The sequence below is a fragment of the Camelus ferus genome, chromosome 16 (genome assembly GCF_009834535.1).
Source record: "Camelus ferus isolate YT-003-E chromosome 16, BCGSAC_Cfer_1.0, whole genome shotgun sequence".
Lineage (NCBI taxonomy): Eukaryota > Metazoa > Chordata > Mammalia > Artiodactyla > Camelidae > Camelus > Camelus ferus.
The window spans coordinates 39,788,088-39,804,939 of NC_045711.1; the positions used below are offsets into that span (position 1 = coordinate 39,788,088).

General features: G+C 36.7%; 1 protein-coding gene across 1 annotated transcript in view; it reads right to left on the minus strand.

The window, feature by feature from the left end:
• Positions 1–206: 206 nt before the first annotated feature.
• CPD (carboxypeptidase D) overlaps positions 207–16,852 on the minus strand; it is a 58,482-nt gene continuing 41,836 nt past the window's right edge. The window contains exons 13-21 of the mRNA XM_006185045.2: positions 14,883–15,078; positions 12,485–12,620; positions 11,477–11,608; positions 10,584–10,679; positions 10,414–10,478; positions 7,102–7,233; positions 6,379–6,564; positions 5,979–6,078; positions 207–4,585 (exon numbers count right to left, since the gene is read on the minus strand). Coding sequence (XP_006185107.2) covers positions 4,359–4,585; positions 5,979–6,078; positions 6,379–6,564; positions 7,102–7,233; positions 10,414–10,478; positions 10,584–10,679; positions 11,477–11,608; positions 12,485–12,620; positions 14,883–15,078 — 1,270 coding nt within the window. The 3' untranslated portion in view covers positions 207–4,358. The remainder of the gene's footprint in view (positions 4,586–5,978; positions 6,079–6,378; positions 6,565–7,101; positions 7,234–10,413; positions 10,479–10,583; positions 10,680–11,476; positions 11,609–12,484; positions 12,621–14,882; positions 15,079–16,852) is intronic.

Consider the following 16,852-nt stretch of genomic DNA (forward strand, 5'->3'; position numbering starts at 1 on the left):
GAGTTCCTTGTCGGTTGAGCCCCATGTTTTTTATTGTAACTTTGCTTTTTCAATTCCCATTAGAGCAGCAGTATCAACAAATTATTGCTAAATGAAAAGGGGATGCTGAATTCATGACTGCTGTGCCCTCAGAGTGCCAGGAGACATTAAGTCAGCTCACCGTAAAAAAAGAACCAAATTTTTAACAAGCCTGAGATGGGTTCATAAACCTTTCAATGGTCAGCTTTATTGTGTTCATTGTGGAATGACATTTATCAATCTAGCTGCTATGTAATTATTCCAGAAACATAGTTTTGAGTTAATTCATGAAGGCAGAAACACTCTGCAGTTAACAACTTGTATTCCTTGCCTGGTACTATTTTTCCCCTTGTATAGGTAGAAAAACTAAATCCGTAACTTTCAAATTGGAACAATAGCTTTTTCTGGTCTATTGCTTTTGAAAAAAGATTATGAGACAAAACACAAAGAAAGACAAACATCATAAAATAACTTTTATACAGGATTAGTAGATCTGTTTACATATAAAAAACAGAAAGGACCTCATTACAGTTAGATTTCACATAAATTACACAGATTTGACTTTTTAAAACTACTATTCAACTTCGTTTAAAGTCCCTTTTAAAAATTTCATTTTGAAGGCACAGTGCATGAAGTAAAACCAAAAGCTGAAGCACTTGAGATGAATGAGTCTTGGGCACCTCATATAAATAGCTATAGATTGTTCTGGAGCTGGGGAATGTCACTCTGAAAAAATGGAGAGGTGAAAAGTTGATTTTTAATCTGAGTATAAAAAAATACCATTATGTCATACCTCCAGAAAATCTGCCGCATGGCCGGCACAGACTGTAGCTAGTACACTCATGTCATGCCTTTTATAAAAGCCATAATCATACATATTTATATAATTTATATCCAACTGCCTCAAAATGGTAGCCTATTTTCAAATTCCACAATAGATTCTGCCAAATCAAAATCAACCGGGGTAATATTCTAAAAATCAAGTGGAATATTAATGAATTATTGCTAAAAATAGGAGAAATGAGCATTGGGAAGTATTTCTTCACGAACTGGAAATCCAAGTTCAGCTGACATTAATCAAGGACCCTACTTACCCTCCCCGCAAATGTGCTTTAATTAAAACAAATCAGAAAAAAGTTGCTAGATAGAAAACTACTGAACACCAACCATCGTGGAATTTTTTTGTAGTAACATGAAAGTTGCTTCTGTTAAAAACAATTCCACCAGGGAACCGTTAACATAGGGCAGTATTACAGCATTCATAGAAGCTTTTAATACAGCAAGGACAGAACCTGGCACAAGTGCATTTCTGGCCACAGGAAAGTCAAATGGTTTACTGCTGAGAACACATGGAAATGGAGGAACAGGTCATGGTTACTGAGTAACCTGGCGTTAGCTCAGAAACACAATAAGCTCAGGCATAAGCACTACCTTTATTTATTTGTCAACTCAGAATTAGTTTTAAGTTCAATATTTATCAAGCCAGCAAATCCCATTCAGGTAAAAGTTATCAAAGATTAACCAATCACTGGGCCACATACACATTACGTTTCCTTTCTGGAGGAGGACAGAGTCCCAAAGTAAACACCATCCGATGAGAATTACAAGCATTCCTCAACTGGGTGGGATCCCAATTACTACTCAAATGTTCAGCAAAATACATAAAAACCAAAGAAGGGTCTTTCCTTCTGAAATTAACTTGAGTTTACCTTACTGAACTGCATAATCAGTACAAGTACACTTATATAGGCAGACACTTTGAACATTACTTACTCAGTCACTTGACTTTTATTAAGGAGCTGGGAGGGAATAGGGCTTACAAACTGACCACCAGGACCAAAAAAAAAAAGCCTTGTGAGCAGAGAAAGGCACAACTCAGGTTTGGGCATATTTCTTAATACTGTGATACTTACTTGCCTCTATGACTCCAAGGAAATGGAAAGTCTCTAGGAGAAATACTGAAGAAATGCATTCCCTAAGCCATATGGCTTCAATGCCTTAAGCAGTTAATGTGGTCTAATATCAGATTAGATCCACAAATAAAAGACAACGCAGGGCAGAGAACACAGTCTTAGTAGTCATGATCCTGTACATTCATGTTAACAGGTAACACAGGCTGAGAAGGCCTTGTTTTCCAGAGCAATGCATTATTTATAAATTCACTAGAGAGTCAAGGTTTATGGCAGAATTTGGTTTTCTTTTCAGGAAAAATTAATAAAAGGACTATTTGTATGTTCATTTCTAAAAAAAAATGTTTACACATGCTTAAAAGGTATGGACTCCAGCCACTGGGATGTACAGTGAAAGACATGTTTAATTCAAGAGAGAAATGAATTTAAAAGGCATCCTCTAGTGAAGACCAATGCTAATAAAGTGAAGGCTGTCACGTCAACTTGGTTTCATTTCTACCTGCAATGTCCCAAGCAGAGCCAGTCACTCATAGGCCCTTTGTTGGTTTTCTGACTTCGCACTCTTAAAAATAAAGCTGAAAAGTGCAATACCACCACATCATCCCCTTAAGGAAAGTGTAAAATATGATTAGAAGAAATTAAATCATGTATATTTCTTTAAGAATTAGCACTCCACAAACTCTGTTCTGCGTATGTGGTGGGCAGGATGGGGTGGCAAGGGCTCAACATTGAGTTTTTAGTAACAGGATTAATAGTAGAATGGCTTACCCTTGAACTACACAAATTAGATCACAGACACTCATTAATAAATGTCATGACTTCATTATTTCTGCTAAACCAAATATTTTCTTATAAAGCCACTTTGAGTACATTCCTTACAAAACTTGGCTGAATGACCTAGGTGGGTGCTAAACCACTCCACATGAAGGCTTTGGGATGACTGATACATTACTGTATACAGGATACGCTTTGAAAAGATGAGAGCAAGTTTTTTGATCCCCTGATTTAGTACAAGTTCAGCAGCAACTTGGCCATTAAAACATTCAAACGTATTAAATCACTAGATCATTGTTAAGATTCATACTTACAAAAAGTATCATTTCCATTGAATAGCATGATATGACAAACACAATAAAACGTAAATCTTTTAGGCCTTTGCAATAACCCCGACTGGCACTGAAGATGACACTTTCTCACCACAGTTACTTTTTTTTTTTTTTTAATGGAGGGAGCAATATTTAAGTGCTTTCAACCGAACTTTTTAACGAAACTGGTTGATCAAGAAGAGACGGTCAGATGAAACATGAGGACAAAGAACCCAATCACTTGCAGAGGCCTTTATGGATAAGACTGGCCAAACTATTTCAATGACAGGGTGCTATTACAGGGTGCAGGCTTGGGCTGGACGTGAAGTGCAGATATTTTGTGTTCAAGTGTGCAAGTAGGTCTCTTCCACACTTCCAGGTATTTTCAGTAGAATTCAGATCTTGTAGATTGCCAGCTCATCTCAAAAGCCTAACTGTACAACATAGAAAAAGTTTCAAATTTAGGAAATATTAAAGAATTAGGCATTCCTAGAATAAACTAGTGCTTCACAGATAAAAGCAGCAGCACCTGTGGGTTTTTACCAAGTTAAAAGATAGGCAACATGAGTTTCAGCTTTTGCTAGATCTCCCTCTCAGCTCCACTCAAATGGACACTTAGATCTTGTACAACAAAGTCAACAAGTTCTTCCTTAAAATGGGGATAATTAGAACTTTGCTAAACTTTACAAGAGAGGTAGTGAAATCCTGCTTAGAAGACAGCCCACCAGTTCTAATCTAGCCTCGGAACAGGTAAAAAGCCAAATACGGAAGCCCATTTATTCATTTCCTAATATTATATAAGCTTCAAAATCAATTCAGCCTCCATTAAACCTGAATAATAAGAGAAACTCCAGCTATTTGATAACTAGAGAAAAGTACTCCTCAGTAGGTTGAGAAAAACCTCGAGTTTTTAAAGCTTTATGTCAGATTCTGACTGCTGTCCCTGCCTTAATGTTTCTGGATTCTTTTGGCCATTTAAAACAAAGAGAAAAAGCTAAAGCCACTAGTAAACACCTGATGTGCAAAATACAACATCCACTAGTTGGCTTTGTGCAGTTATAACATAAGCTCCAAACAGCTCATCTTAAATTAAAAGGAAAAACAAAGTGGCTGTCCCATCTCTGCTGCATAAATAGAAAGCAGATTTTTTTTTTAAAGGTAAGAGTACTTTAAGAGGGGAAGTCCAAAACTGCCAGCCAATTTCACAGAGAATACAAATTTAGCAAGTTAACTTCCCAAAGCTCTTTGAAGAAGCAAGATAGTCTTTCTTCTTAATGCAGTGTCTCCCCAAAGGAATTGCAATTTTGCTTGGTACTTATGCTGGGAGAGATGCAAGATGTGTGTTTCAATGTTTACTAGAATATAATGTTTCCTCTTCAGTGTCCGTTTCATCCTGAAACTCATGACTTAAGAGAGACTTCTTGGAGCCGGTTGACATCAGGCGAATTTCATCTTCATACTCATCATGATGCTGCCTGAGCCGATGAAAGCCATCCTTGTGTCTGTTAGACTTGATTGAGCAGATACACCAAATAATGCAAGCTGTTAGGATCAATGCTGACATGGTGGCACCTGCCAAACAAAACCACCATGTGAGTGGTGTCCTATTTGAAGGATATAAATAAGCAGCTGCTTACAATGGCACTTTTTATAATATGCCCTTCATTTACTTTATTTCTATTTCATGCATGTAAAAACAACCTTTTATTATTACAGCAGTAGTATATGTATCATATGCAAAATTAGAAAAATATAGATAAGCGAAATACTAAAAACCCAAACCCCACTTCTCATTTCTGTTTCCCCAAGATCATTTTTAACAACCCTAGTAAATATTTTTTCCAGATTTTTCTTCATTCATGTGTATCAATATATATTTTTTCTTTTACCACAATGAAGTCAAACTGGGTCTACTGTTGTGCAACTTGCTTTCTTATCAATGACTTCTACTTTTCCTTTCCCAACAATTTTCATCTCATCCCAAACTCATTTAAAATATTTGTGCAAAGGGTTTCAGAATAAGAGTCTAAGTAACAGAAAATAATAACAATAAAATCAGAATAAAAATTAAGTTCACAACAGCAAATGAGTGGCAGAGTCAGATTTAAACCATGGCTGAATACCAGCTGCTGTGTTTCTAACCACTTAGTGATTAGAAACTGGTTCAAGTTAAGAACTCCACCTTAAACAGTCCACAGCAGGCCCTATGATTTGACCAAGTTTCCAATATATCACTCTCTCAACTAAGGAGCTCTCCCTACCACACCCTGTATTAAAGCTTGGTTATTTTGCATCAGGTCCAAGTTGTACTTAGAAATGAACCAAGGTTCTCTGTGTCAAAAGATAGCAGAGTATTTATTATTTTACCACATTTTTTAAAATTTCTAAGCAATGGCACACATTAATCCTGGAGAAAACAAATCCTTTCTCCTTCTAGGATCATGACAGAAACAGAACTAATATAAGTCAAAGTCCAAGGGACTTACGATTTTAGTATAAAGCAAATCATTCACACCCTCAACAACTCTTTATTACGACCACTAAGGTTCCCTATATGCCAACTATGGTTCTAGGCAGTGGGGAGGCAGATAAAATCGCTGGAGCTTATGTTTTAGTGGGAAAGATCGAATACAAATAAATGACTAAATATATAATACAATGGCAGGTAGTGTTAAGTGCAGTAACAGAAACAAGTACAGTGGAGATAGTGGCAGGAGTACTATTTTAGCTAGGGTAATCAGGGAAGGCCTCTCTGTGGAGGTGACATTTGAGTACAAACCTGAAAATGTGAGAGGACAAGTCATGAGAACACGTGAGAGCACAGTGTTCCAGGAAAATCATGCTTGGATAAGGAGACATAGAGGAAAAGTGATCAGCTTCAGGTGATTATGGAGGCGATCCACTCTCAAACTGAAATGCCAGGATTGGTTTTAACTTCAACTACTGAAAATTTAAATTTCTTTACCTGATACAGTTACCACAAGCTCCCTTGGCAAACCAAATATCCGGTTATCTGTGTCAAAGACTATTACCACAGAACTAGCTGCATCATGATGCACAAAGACCTAGAAAGATAAAGTGCAAGAATTGTGAAAAAGTTTACTTAAGGTACATTGTATCCCTGCTCTATTCCTAGAGCCTTTATAGCAAACCAAGGAGATGGTTCCTTGTCATCTAAAGAATACAAAATGCTACAAAAATTTCCCTTTTGTTGTTAAAGGACAGAACGATTACAAGACATCATAACCAAGAGGTGGTCACGTTTTTTCTTTATTCCTCACAAGCTTTCTAACAAGAGTTTCCAATTACATAGAAGCACTATTAACAATAAGAATTTACATGACAACTCAGTTCAAGTTTCTTACCTGTGAATGTTGCTGCTGATACCCGTCAGCGATGGCATTGATGTTATGGACACCTGGGGCTAACAGCACATGGAAATAGCCTCCCTCTTTTGTGTGCACTTTTATTCCTTCATTGAGCACAATGACGGCTTTAGAGATCGGTTTTCCAGTCTTATCTTTAACAAATCCACGAACTCCCTTGTGAACCTGAAAAAAAAAAGTTTAAAATATAAATTTCTATTTTCATAGTGCCAGATAGTCTGGAGGCAACAGCTTGAGGTGTGACAAAAACAAACAAAACAACAAAACCCCACCTTAAGACTGGCTTACTCCTCCTTCCCCACTGACTGTGCCCTCATCTGCTAGTCATTCACTGCTTCAGAGGCACAGAGATGGAAATAAGGGAAAAGAGGACTCTGATACAGCCAAAGCCTAAAATGTTAGAACCCAAATCTTCTGACGCCTTGAAAGATTTACTTCCCACCACAGGACACTGTCTCGAGTAACTCCGCGTGATACTCAAATGGAAGAACCTGCAACATCGCACAGGGTTAAATTACTTAAATATACACAGATCTGTGAACTTGTGGCATCTATTTAGGCAATATAAGATGAACAAAATTCTCCCTTCTATATAGATTTAAAAATAAAGTTTTGGTAAAAGATTAAGAAAATGTCTTGACAAAGGTTTTCATTAAACATACTCTTGGGAGTTTGTTTTCGAGTGAAAAGAGAAAGACTCACCTCCACCAACATGCTAAGAAGAGATTTTTTATTTTCTGCCCATAATGAAGGGAGCTGTGCGGCACTAGGAAAGTAGCAGCAGCTTGTATATACTGTGATTTCTGGACAGTGGCCATAGGTAACACTATAATCCTGGAAAAAAATTCAAAAGAATGTAGGATAATTAATATGTAAAAGTAAAAATGAAACTTTGCAATGCAATAAATGAAATGAAGGGAATAAAAAGAAAACTTTGTGATGTGAACAGAGAATCCATAAAGCATTTCACAGAGAATATAAATAAACCACTTGGTATTATAATCAGTCACAGACATGGTCAATCCTAAGACAGCTCTTAAGACCAGGGATAGTGGGTAATTCATTTTTATATCTTCAGTGCTTCCAACAGTGCCTGGCAGGTAGAGGGGGGTATAATCAGGATTTGTTGGATAAATGAGTAAGTACATGCAGAGGGTCACCATCCCTCTAAACCCTAGAACTTCACTGCTATTACTGCCTTTGGCGCCCTTTGCAGTAGAAGCACAGGCACCTGCCCTCTGATACCCTCGACCTGCAGGCTCAAGCCACCACACAGCAATACAGCAATATTAAGGCAGGAACTGCTTGTGTGCACAGGTTCCAAAACCTAATTTAATACCTTTTCCCCTCAAACCTGCTCTTCTTCCTAATTCAGTTAATGACATTAACTCATTTTCTCACACAGATATGAAATCTCTTGTTTTTGACTCCAGTTTCTCTCATCATCCAGAATTTGCCAAATCCTATGAATTCCACCTCTACAATGTCTCTGAAACTTCACCCCTTGAATCCACTCCCACTGCCCCACTCTAATCTGGGCCTTCATTAGTCCTTATCTAGGCGGTTCTAAACCAGTCTCCCGGCACCACAGTCTGTCCTTCCTCCAAACTATCTTAACCCACTGTTAAGAGATTAGTTCTTCCATAGCACAGCTCAGATCATGTCACCTTATCCCTGCTCAAGGCCTTCAGTGGCTCCCCATTCCTTATCAAAGCAAAGTGTTCAAAGCCCCAAACTCTCTTTCCTTTCTTGTCTTCTGCTGGTCGCCCTTACACCCCATATTCTAACTTAACTAGACTGCTTATGGGCCTCTGCCCACACTGCTTCCTCTTTCTGGATGTCTTAGTTCACCATCTCTGCATCCCTAATCTCCCCCATGAAAAGAAGGCTGCATTTCTAACCCTTTCTGTCTTTAATTTCTCATGGCACATTGAGAGCTGCTCTCTTCTAGATCAAAGCAATTAATTCTGTAACATAGTTATTGTACCATTGGCCAGGGAATGTGTTTTATTTATCATTCATAAAGCAAAGTGCCTCACATGTAGTATATACTTAGTAAATAAAGGAGGGAAGGCAGGCAGGGAAGGGGACAAAATGAAGTTTCTGGTTGCACATGTAAACGGAACGATGAGCTAACCACCCAACTGCTAACAACTCCTGATTAATCTGAAGTGGATGGACAACAAATTAAAATGCTATCAGAAAGAAATTAAAGAAGACTTATTAAATGGAAAGACATACTATGTTCATGAACAGGAAAACAATACTGTTGAGATGTCAGAACAACCCAAAGTCATCTACAGATTCAACACATCCTCTAAGAAAATTCCAACAGCCTTTTTACAGAAACAGAGAAGCCAGCCTCAAATTCAAATGAGACTGGAAGGATCTTTGAATAGCCAAAATAATCTTGGAAAATAACAAAGTTGGTGGACTCACAGTTCCCAATTTAAAACTTACTACAAAGATACTGTAATCACAACAGTGGTCCTGGCTGTCCTGGCTTAAGAATAGACATATAGATCAATAAAATAGAAGTGAGAGTCCAGAAATAAACCCATACATCTATGGTCAATTACTTTTTGACAAGGATGCCAAGACTACTCATCAGGGAAAGAACAGTCTTTCCGACAAATAGTGCTGGGACAACTGAACTTCCATAGGCAAACAAATGAATCTTGAGCTCCTACTTCATATCATATACAAAAATCAGCTCCGAATGTGTTCATGATCTAAATATGAGAGCTAAATCTATAAAACTCTTAGAAGAAAACACAAGAGTAAATTTTTATGACCTTGCATTTAGCAATGAATTAGATATGACAATAAAAGCATGAGCAACAAAAGGAAAAAAATAGATAAAACTGACTTCATCAAAATTAAAAACTTTTGTGCATCATAGGACATCATCAAGAAAGTCAAAAGACAACCTAGAAAATGGGAGAAATTATTGGTAAATCAAATTATCTGATAAAGGTTTAGCATTCAAAATATATAAAGAATTCTTATAGCTCAACAACAAGATTGAAGAAAAAAAAATTGTAAAATGGGCTATAGATTTGAACAGACATTTCTCCAAAGAAAACATACAAATGGCCAATAAGCACATAAAAAGATGCTCAAAATCATTAGTCATCAGGGAAATGCAAATCAAAACTACAGTGAGATACCACTTCACACCTATCATGATGGCTGTAATAAAAAATGGAAAATTACAAGTGTTGGTGAGGGAGGACATGGAGAAATTGGAACCCTTATACATTGCTGGTGGGGATGTAAAATGGTTCAGCTGCTATGGAAGTTTGGCAGCTCCTCAAAAGTTAAACAGAATTACAATACAACCAGCAAATCCACTTCTAAGTATGTACTCAAAAGAATTAAAAACAGGGGCTCAAACAGATACTTGTTCACAAATGTTCACTGCAGCACTATTTGCAATAGCCAAAAGGTGGCTATCCACCTGTCTTTCAACAGATGAAATGATAAACAAAATGTGGTATATACATACAGTAGAATGCTATTTAGCCATAAAAAGGAAGGGAGTAGTGATGCATGCTTCGAAATGGATGAACCCTGAAAGTATTCTGCTAAGTGAAAGAAGCCAGACACACAAGAAACATATTGTACAGTTCCACTTATGTGAAATACTCAGAATAGGCAAATACATAGATAAAAGTAGACTAGAAGTTACCAGGGGCTGGAGGAAGAGGAGAATGGGGAGTTATTGCTTTGGGGAGCAGAGTTTCTGTTCGTGGTAATGAAAAAGTTTTGGAAATAGATATGGTGATGGTTGCACAACATTGCTAGTGTATTAATGTCACTAAATTATACAATTAAAAATGGTGAAAATGGCAAAAAAATTTGCTGTCAGAGTTTAATTTAAGGGCTGGCAGGTCAAGAAAGCCAAAAAGCAGATGCCATTCACTCTGCTGTATCAGAAAAGCTACCTGTTCCTTCACTCAACGTCCAACATGTACTTATAATTCCATCGTCACTGTACTCTATAAAGCATACCTTCATGCTGCCCAGGTGACTATGCCATTCTGCTCCACGCATTACTCCTCCTGGAATATTCTCATCTAGAAAAGCATTGAGAGTTAATAGGATCAACAAGACCATAAGGCAAGTCCTCCTCCTCCCCCAAAGCAGCCACAACAATAACAGAGGGTAAGGAAAATACCTACCTGATTTATTTGGGCAACTGGGCTGACCCATATGCATTGATGGATGATTATTTGCATAAAGAGATGCCAAATGCTTTAGAGTCTCTTTGTTTTCCACTACAAAAGGAAAAATTCAGAAGTTAGTGGAGAAACCCAATTTTCCTCCAAGTTCAACATCATGGACACAAAAGTCATTTTCCTTTCCTTTTAGTAAATTTTGCACCTCACTGAGGTTTATTGACGAGTCATTAGAATTAAGCACCTGGTTCTGTTCAGCTCAAGATAATCTGAACAAGAAGACAGGCACCTTCCTTATATTAAAAGGCACTAATGGTGAGTTTAACAACAGGTTACCACACTAAAATACAAACCTGTTTTGGTATGTTTTACTACATTTTGGGGCACCTGCGGCCTAACAGCAATATCCCTCGTAAGCTGCGTTGAAAACAACATGAACTATCTCCATATACAATGGCCTCAGAGAGATTCAACAGGCAACTATTTAACCATCATAAGGTGCAACCCGTTAGTCAAGGTTTAAAGCAGGGGAGGGCAATTCTGTATTCTTAATATTTGGCTACATAATATGAATTTCTTGGGGGCAGGCACTGTGTCTTTTGTATACCCAATACCTACAGACATAATAATTGTTCCATAAATGCTTATGGAGTAAACTGAACGGATGTGACAGGACGGCTACACTGAATAAAGCTAGGCCATCATTAGATCTGATATTCCTCCTCCAAGTGACTGTTTGAACTGTTGACATATGGACAGTCTTCTTAGGTTGGTTATTTGTTCATGCAGTGTGCTCAAATGCTCAACATTTGAAAAAATTTTAGAAGGGACATTACCTAATTGAAATGTCCTATCTCAGCTTAAACAGTATATATGTAAAGTGACATTTTACATACCTGTTTGTACTGGCTTGTCATATGGGTATGTGACCAACACTGAACCACCATCTAAAGCAACAGAAAGACTGAAGTCCTGTTTCTGAATCAAGTTTTCAATGATGGCTTTAGTCTCAGGTTGGGAGGCATTATCTAAAAAATAGAAAAGTCAAATATAAAATGTTAAGTTTTAAAATTTCAGTATGAGTAGCTAAGACAATATACCTTCCTTGAACACAGTCAAAAGGCTAACTCAGAAAATCTGTAAGATAAATACTTTATTATTCTCTAAGTCACTATCTCAAGCAAGAAAGACATATTCTAGGAGGTAGGTTATTTTGAGTTTTACATACTTCAGGATAAGGTGAAAAGGTTAATGGCTCTAAGGAAGTTTAAGAAAATTATTACTGGAAACAAAAAGGGATGGACATATCCCCCTTTAAAAAAATAATAACCTGTCTTTGAAAGAAAGTAAGATTTTCAGAAATGGGGGTGTTTTTTGCAGCATTGTTTGCAAGAGCAAAAAATTAGAAACGAAATGTCCATTCAGTAGGGAAATGGTTGAATAAACTAGAATATAACCCATACATTAACAGCATATTTAGATGCCATTAATAAGAATGTCAGAAACTTGTAAGTATTGAAATGGATAGGTGTCGACAACATACCCAATGGAAAAAGTTGCAGAACAGTATGTGTAGCTGATGATCTTAAGTAAGAAACAGACCCTCTCAAATCAACACATACACTGTGTGTATGTGTGTGTATGTACACACATTATAAGAGGGTATGACTATTGAACCCTCCCAAATATTACTGATTGAATTTCTTAGAAAAAACTTGAATTATTTTTGCAGATGGAAAACAAGAAAAATTTGAAAATTTCTTCTAGATGTTTCTATTCATTTATATTGTGCATCCTAGACAAGAAAGCACTCCATTACTCGTCTACAAAATAGGATCAACCAATCTCCTAGCAAAGAGAAAATCATCTGCAAAGTACTTCAATGGCCTGAAAATTAGTCTTACTGGTGAAGTCTGTATCCAGGTCTTTGCCATGAGCATTTGTCTGTCCTATCTTTGAAGTACAGTCTTTCTCTTGTGCTCTCTCCCGCCCATCTGGATTTAGAGAAGGGACAATCACAATTCTAGTCCTGTCAACCAACTAAAACAGAAACAGAAATCAATGAGTTTATTATTAGCTCTTCGTGGAATCAAAAGATACCCTCCTATGCCTCAAACTGAAAGTGTTTGTTGTTTGTTTTAAACACAGATTTAAAAGGCAGAACTAAAAAAACAAATAAAATTCTCTCCTGCTCCAAATAAATTTAAAAAGAAACAAACAAACAAAAAAAAAACTGCACCATTAATGTTCCCAGAGACCTCCTGGTAACTTACAACAACGGTCAGAAACCACCATGTGTAGGCTAAATCCAGCCTCCTGCTTGCTATTGTAGGTAAAGTTTTATTGACACACAGTCCTGCCCATTCATATGACTGTTTTTTCCCCTGCAGTGGCATAGCTGAGTAGCTGCAACACAGAACATCTGACCCACAAAGCCCAAAATACATACTATATTGCCCTTTATAGAAAAAGTTTGCTGACCACTGGTTTAGGTTAATAATAATGGTAGTATTATATTTCCAGATTAAAAACTGGAACACATAATCTGACAAATATTAATGTATGTCTAGAAACAATGAAACAGAAGAGTTGAAATCAGTGTATCAAAAAAAAAAAAAAGCAGCAGGATATCTGTCTGATCCATAGTAATTTCTCTCTCAGATGATCCGTATCCATAGGCAGTGAAAGCTACAGATACGGCATGAACTTCTAATACAATTCATCCTACATATTTTTAATTGTAAGTGATCCCTCATTTATTTATTCTGGTAAAGTAGTCAAGAGCTTGAAAATATATCTGAGATCCTTTAATTCATTTATTCTTGAATCTCTCCCCTGAGGGAGATTTTTTTTCCCTCAAGTCTATATGCTTGGGTCTCTAGGTATGTGTATATTTTCTTGAACTCTCCAGACAATTCTGGCACTTAGCTCAAAACAAATGGCAATCTAAAGTGATCTAAACCTAGCTAGACCAGAGAGGCAAATTCTCACAAACAAGGAGTTTTAAAATTTCTGGTAGGTGTTTCGTCTGGGATGTACAGTCTCTTATAACCATCAGATCAGTAGGAAGAAATTCTGTCCAAATACTGGAATAACCTAAGGAGCTTTTAAAGGATTACCGATGCCTCTGGGGATAAGGTAAAGGCGGTGGTAGTTTTTAAAACTTCCCAGATGTTTCTAATGTTTCTAACCAGGGTTGAGAACCACTGTCCCAGGTACTCTCTCGTTTTAAAAAAAGAACAACAACAAAAAATCTTTGAAATACTCCTCTAATTCACATGAAGAAGTCAATGGGATTTGTTTTGTTGAATATGGTAAAATAACTTTTGATCAAGTCTGATTTAAGTTCACCTCATCTAATCCCACAGGTCCCTTCTGATCCTAATCATGACATCAGTTTTTTTCCAAATTTCTTTCAGGGGAGGCAGTATGGTATAAAAGAACAGTACAGGCTTTAGAGTGAGACGTGCTTGGGTTTAAATCCCAGTTTTACCACTTAGTTAGTAGCTGTGTAACCTCCTGTAAGTTATCAAGTATCTCTGCCTCAGTTTTTACATCTATAAAATGGAGATAACATAATTGCAGGGCTGAGGATTAAATTATGATATATGTAAAGTACTTAGTCTAATACCTAGCACACAGTAGGTATTAAACAACTACTAGTTCCTTTCCCCTTTATTGAGTTCTACATAGATAGTGTCAATTAGCGAGTGTCCTAGATGGATATACACTCTTTCCTTCCTTTCTCTAAGGCAACACTGAACCAGGCTGCTTAATCATACGTGGTCAGCTTCTGGATCAAAGTTCTTTTCTGTAGTCATGGGTGGCTGGAGTAGGCATTGCCATATTGCTTTTTCTAAAATCTCTTAGCAGTCAAGATGTCCAATAATTTCATCTTTATTACATGACAAGAAAAACTATTTCTCTTCCACTTTATGTTTCAATATAGCATCCTAGTTATAAATAACTGGGAATGGAAGTCATTCAACTTAGAATGCACATCACTGTGAGTACAGCCTGGAAGGGAAACTTGACTTTACATAAAGGAACAGAGGACTGAATGCAAAACTTTATTATTTTTTCCTCTATGCCTTTTAAGATACACAAAGAAATATAACAGAAAGACACTATTAACAATGACTATATACCAGGTCCATTTTTAAAGAGTAAAAGTTTATAATACCCTAAAACTGCCTCTGTGTAAAATCTATGGGAAATTAAAATTTTTAATGGTGACTTGATATCACTGTATCTCTTGAGTTTTCTCCTTTTAAAGCATGTCAAAACAGGCCATTTTCTTACTTGGGTAACAGCTGGGTTCTTTTTGTAGTTTAGGCAGAGAAATTCTGCCAGAGCCAAAAGCAGTTCAGTTCCAACTGGAGCATTTCCATGGATACCAGCAACAAAACGAATCTTTGGTTCTTCAGGCTCAGATACATTGGGCTTATTGGAGATTTCAAGGGACCAAATATGACGATATTCAGCACTTTGTCCCAAACTTTCAAAAACCAGAAACAAAAAGTCAGCAAGTAATGAAGCATTATGTTCATGCTGCCTTACAGATTTTTTAAAAAGACATGAAAACAAAATATGAAGTCTTAAGTCTGTAAATAATAAATTTTTGTGTCAGAAAACATTAGTAAAATTAGTTTTCCTTGATCAAAGAAAGCAAATAGATGTGAGATCCTACCAGATTTAGGAAAGATTATGATTCAGTTCAGCATTCCTCCAAATTCAGTAACTCTCACACCGTCTTCACAGTATTTACCCCATCTTCTATAACCTGTACTATTACTTAGTTAACATATGTCTCAAATTAACTCAAATTTTTATTATGAAAAATTTAAATATACACAAATGTAAGAGAACCTTACTTTTAAAATCTAAATTAATTTATGTAAATAGGACACTTTATACTTTACTATAAATAAAGTATCAGTATTGCAGTAAAAATAATTTAAAATGCTCTGCTTGCCCAAGAGCTCTGAGCTTAAGGCCTGCTTTCTTTGCTATAAAGGGAGATTTACAAGAGTTCGAAAAATATTTGTTAGCACTAAATTGAGAAGAATTAATAGAAAAAGTATTGCTTTCTCACAATGTTATTCAGTGATACTTAGCAACCACTGCAGGACCACCTAAAACTGTGTTGTGCTTCCCCACTGGCAGGTGCTGCACATTTTGGGGGGAAATATTTAACTTTTTAAAAAGCACATCTTGAATTGAAAGTCTAAAAAAACTTAAATGAACTAAGTAAATGGATAGCAAAATAATGTCAAGTTTTTGTTTATTTTACAGTAAGAGTCTGTGCCTCTAAATGGCACTAAAATGGACCCTGTTAAAACCTGACCTGGGCAGAAATATTCAAGAATCAGTTGAGGAAGAGAGGTAACTGGTATTGCCAAAGTGAACATCATTCTTTGCAACCACGAACACTATAAACCAGTATTTGAGAAGCTAAATTTACTGGTAAAATTAAAAGAACCAAAGAAGGAGAACAAGTGAAAAAGTAAAAGGCTAGATAATGCTTTAGGTTTATAATAGAGAACCGTACAATCAGGGCAAAATGTAAAGTAAAAGTCCTACAAAAGGCAGATGATAGGAATCAACAAATCAAGGAAATAATTTTGAAACAGTGAACGTGAGGCAGAGAAGCCCCAGGAAGCGAAGGTAAAGCCGTCTCAGGCATCAGTTTCACATAAGCCGGTGCTGCATGTTTTCGCAGAATCGTCATCACATACGTCCCTAAAGCTTCCGGGAACAGTGACTGAGTAGAGACTAAAGTACAGCAAATGACAGCCAACCGGGCTTCATTTTCTAATTTGAAGGAAACAAAAGGTTAAACATGATCCGCGACAAGTGAGCTCATAGTTCCAAATATGCACCCTGGCCCCAGCAAAATAAAACAAACTCGACAGTATTCAGTCAGAACATGAATCTGCAGCCGAGAAGTGGAAAGGGCTTTGAAATCAGTCAAGGCAATCATTAGAAAGAAGGATTTTACATTTTCTGGAGGCACAGGTTATACATTGCTAATCTAACAAGTTAATTCTGCCTCAATGTTCTTCATTAGTTTTCAAGATACATTGTTAGAAAGATCTCCAAGGAAATAACTGTTTCAAAATAAGTAAACTCCAACTCTCTATACATCCAGCTCCCAAATATTTCTAAATGATTTACAAGAACCATTTAATGTGGCTTATGCTGAATGTAATCTCTTGAAAAAAGAAAGGAAGAAAAAAGGAAAGAAGGAAGAAAAAAGGGCAAAAAAGAGG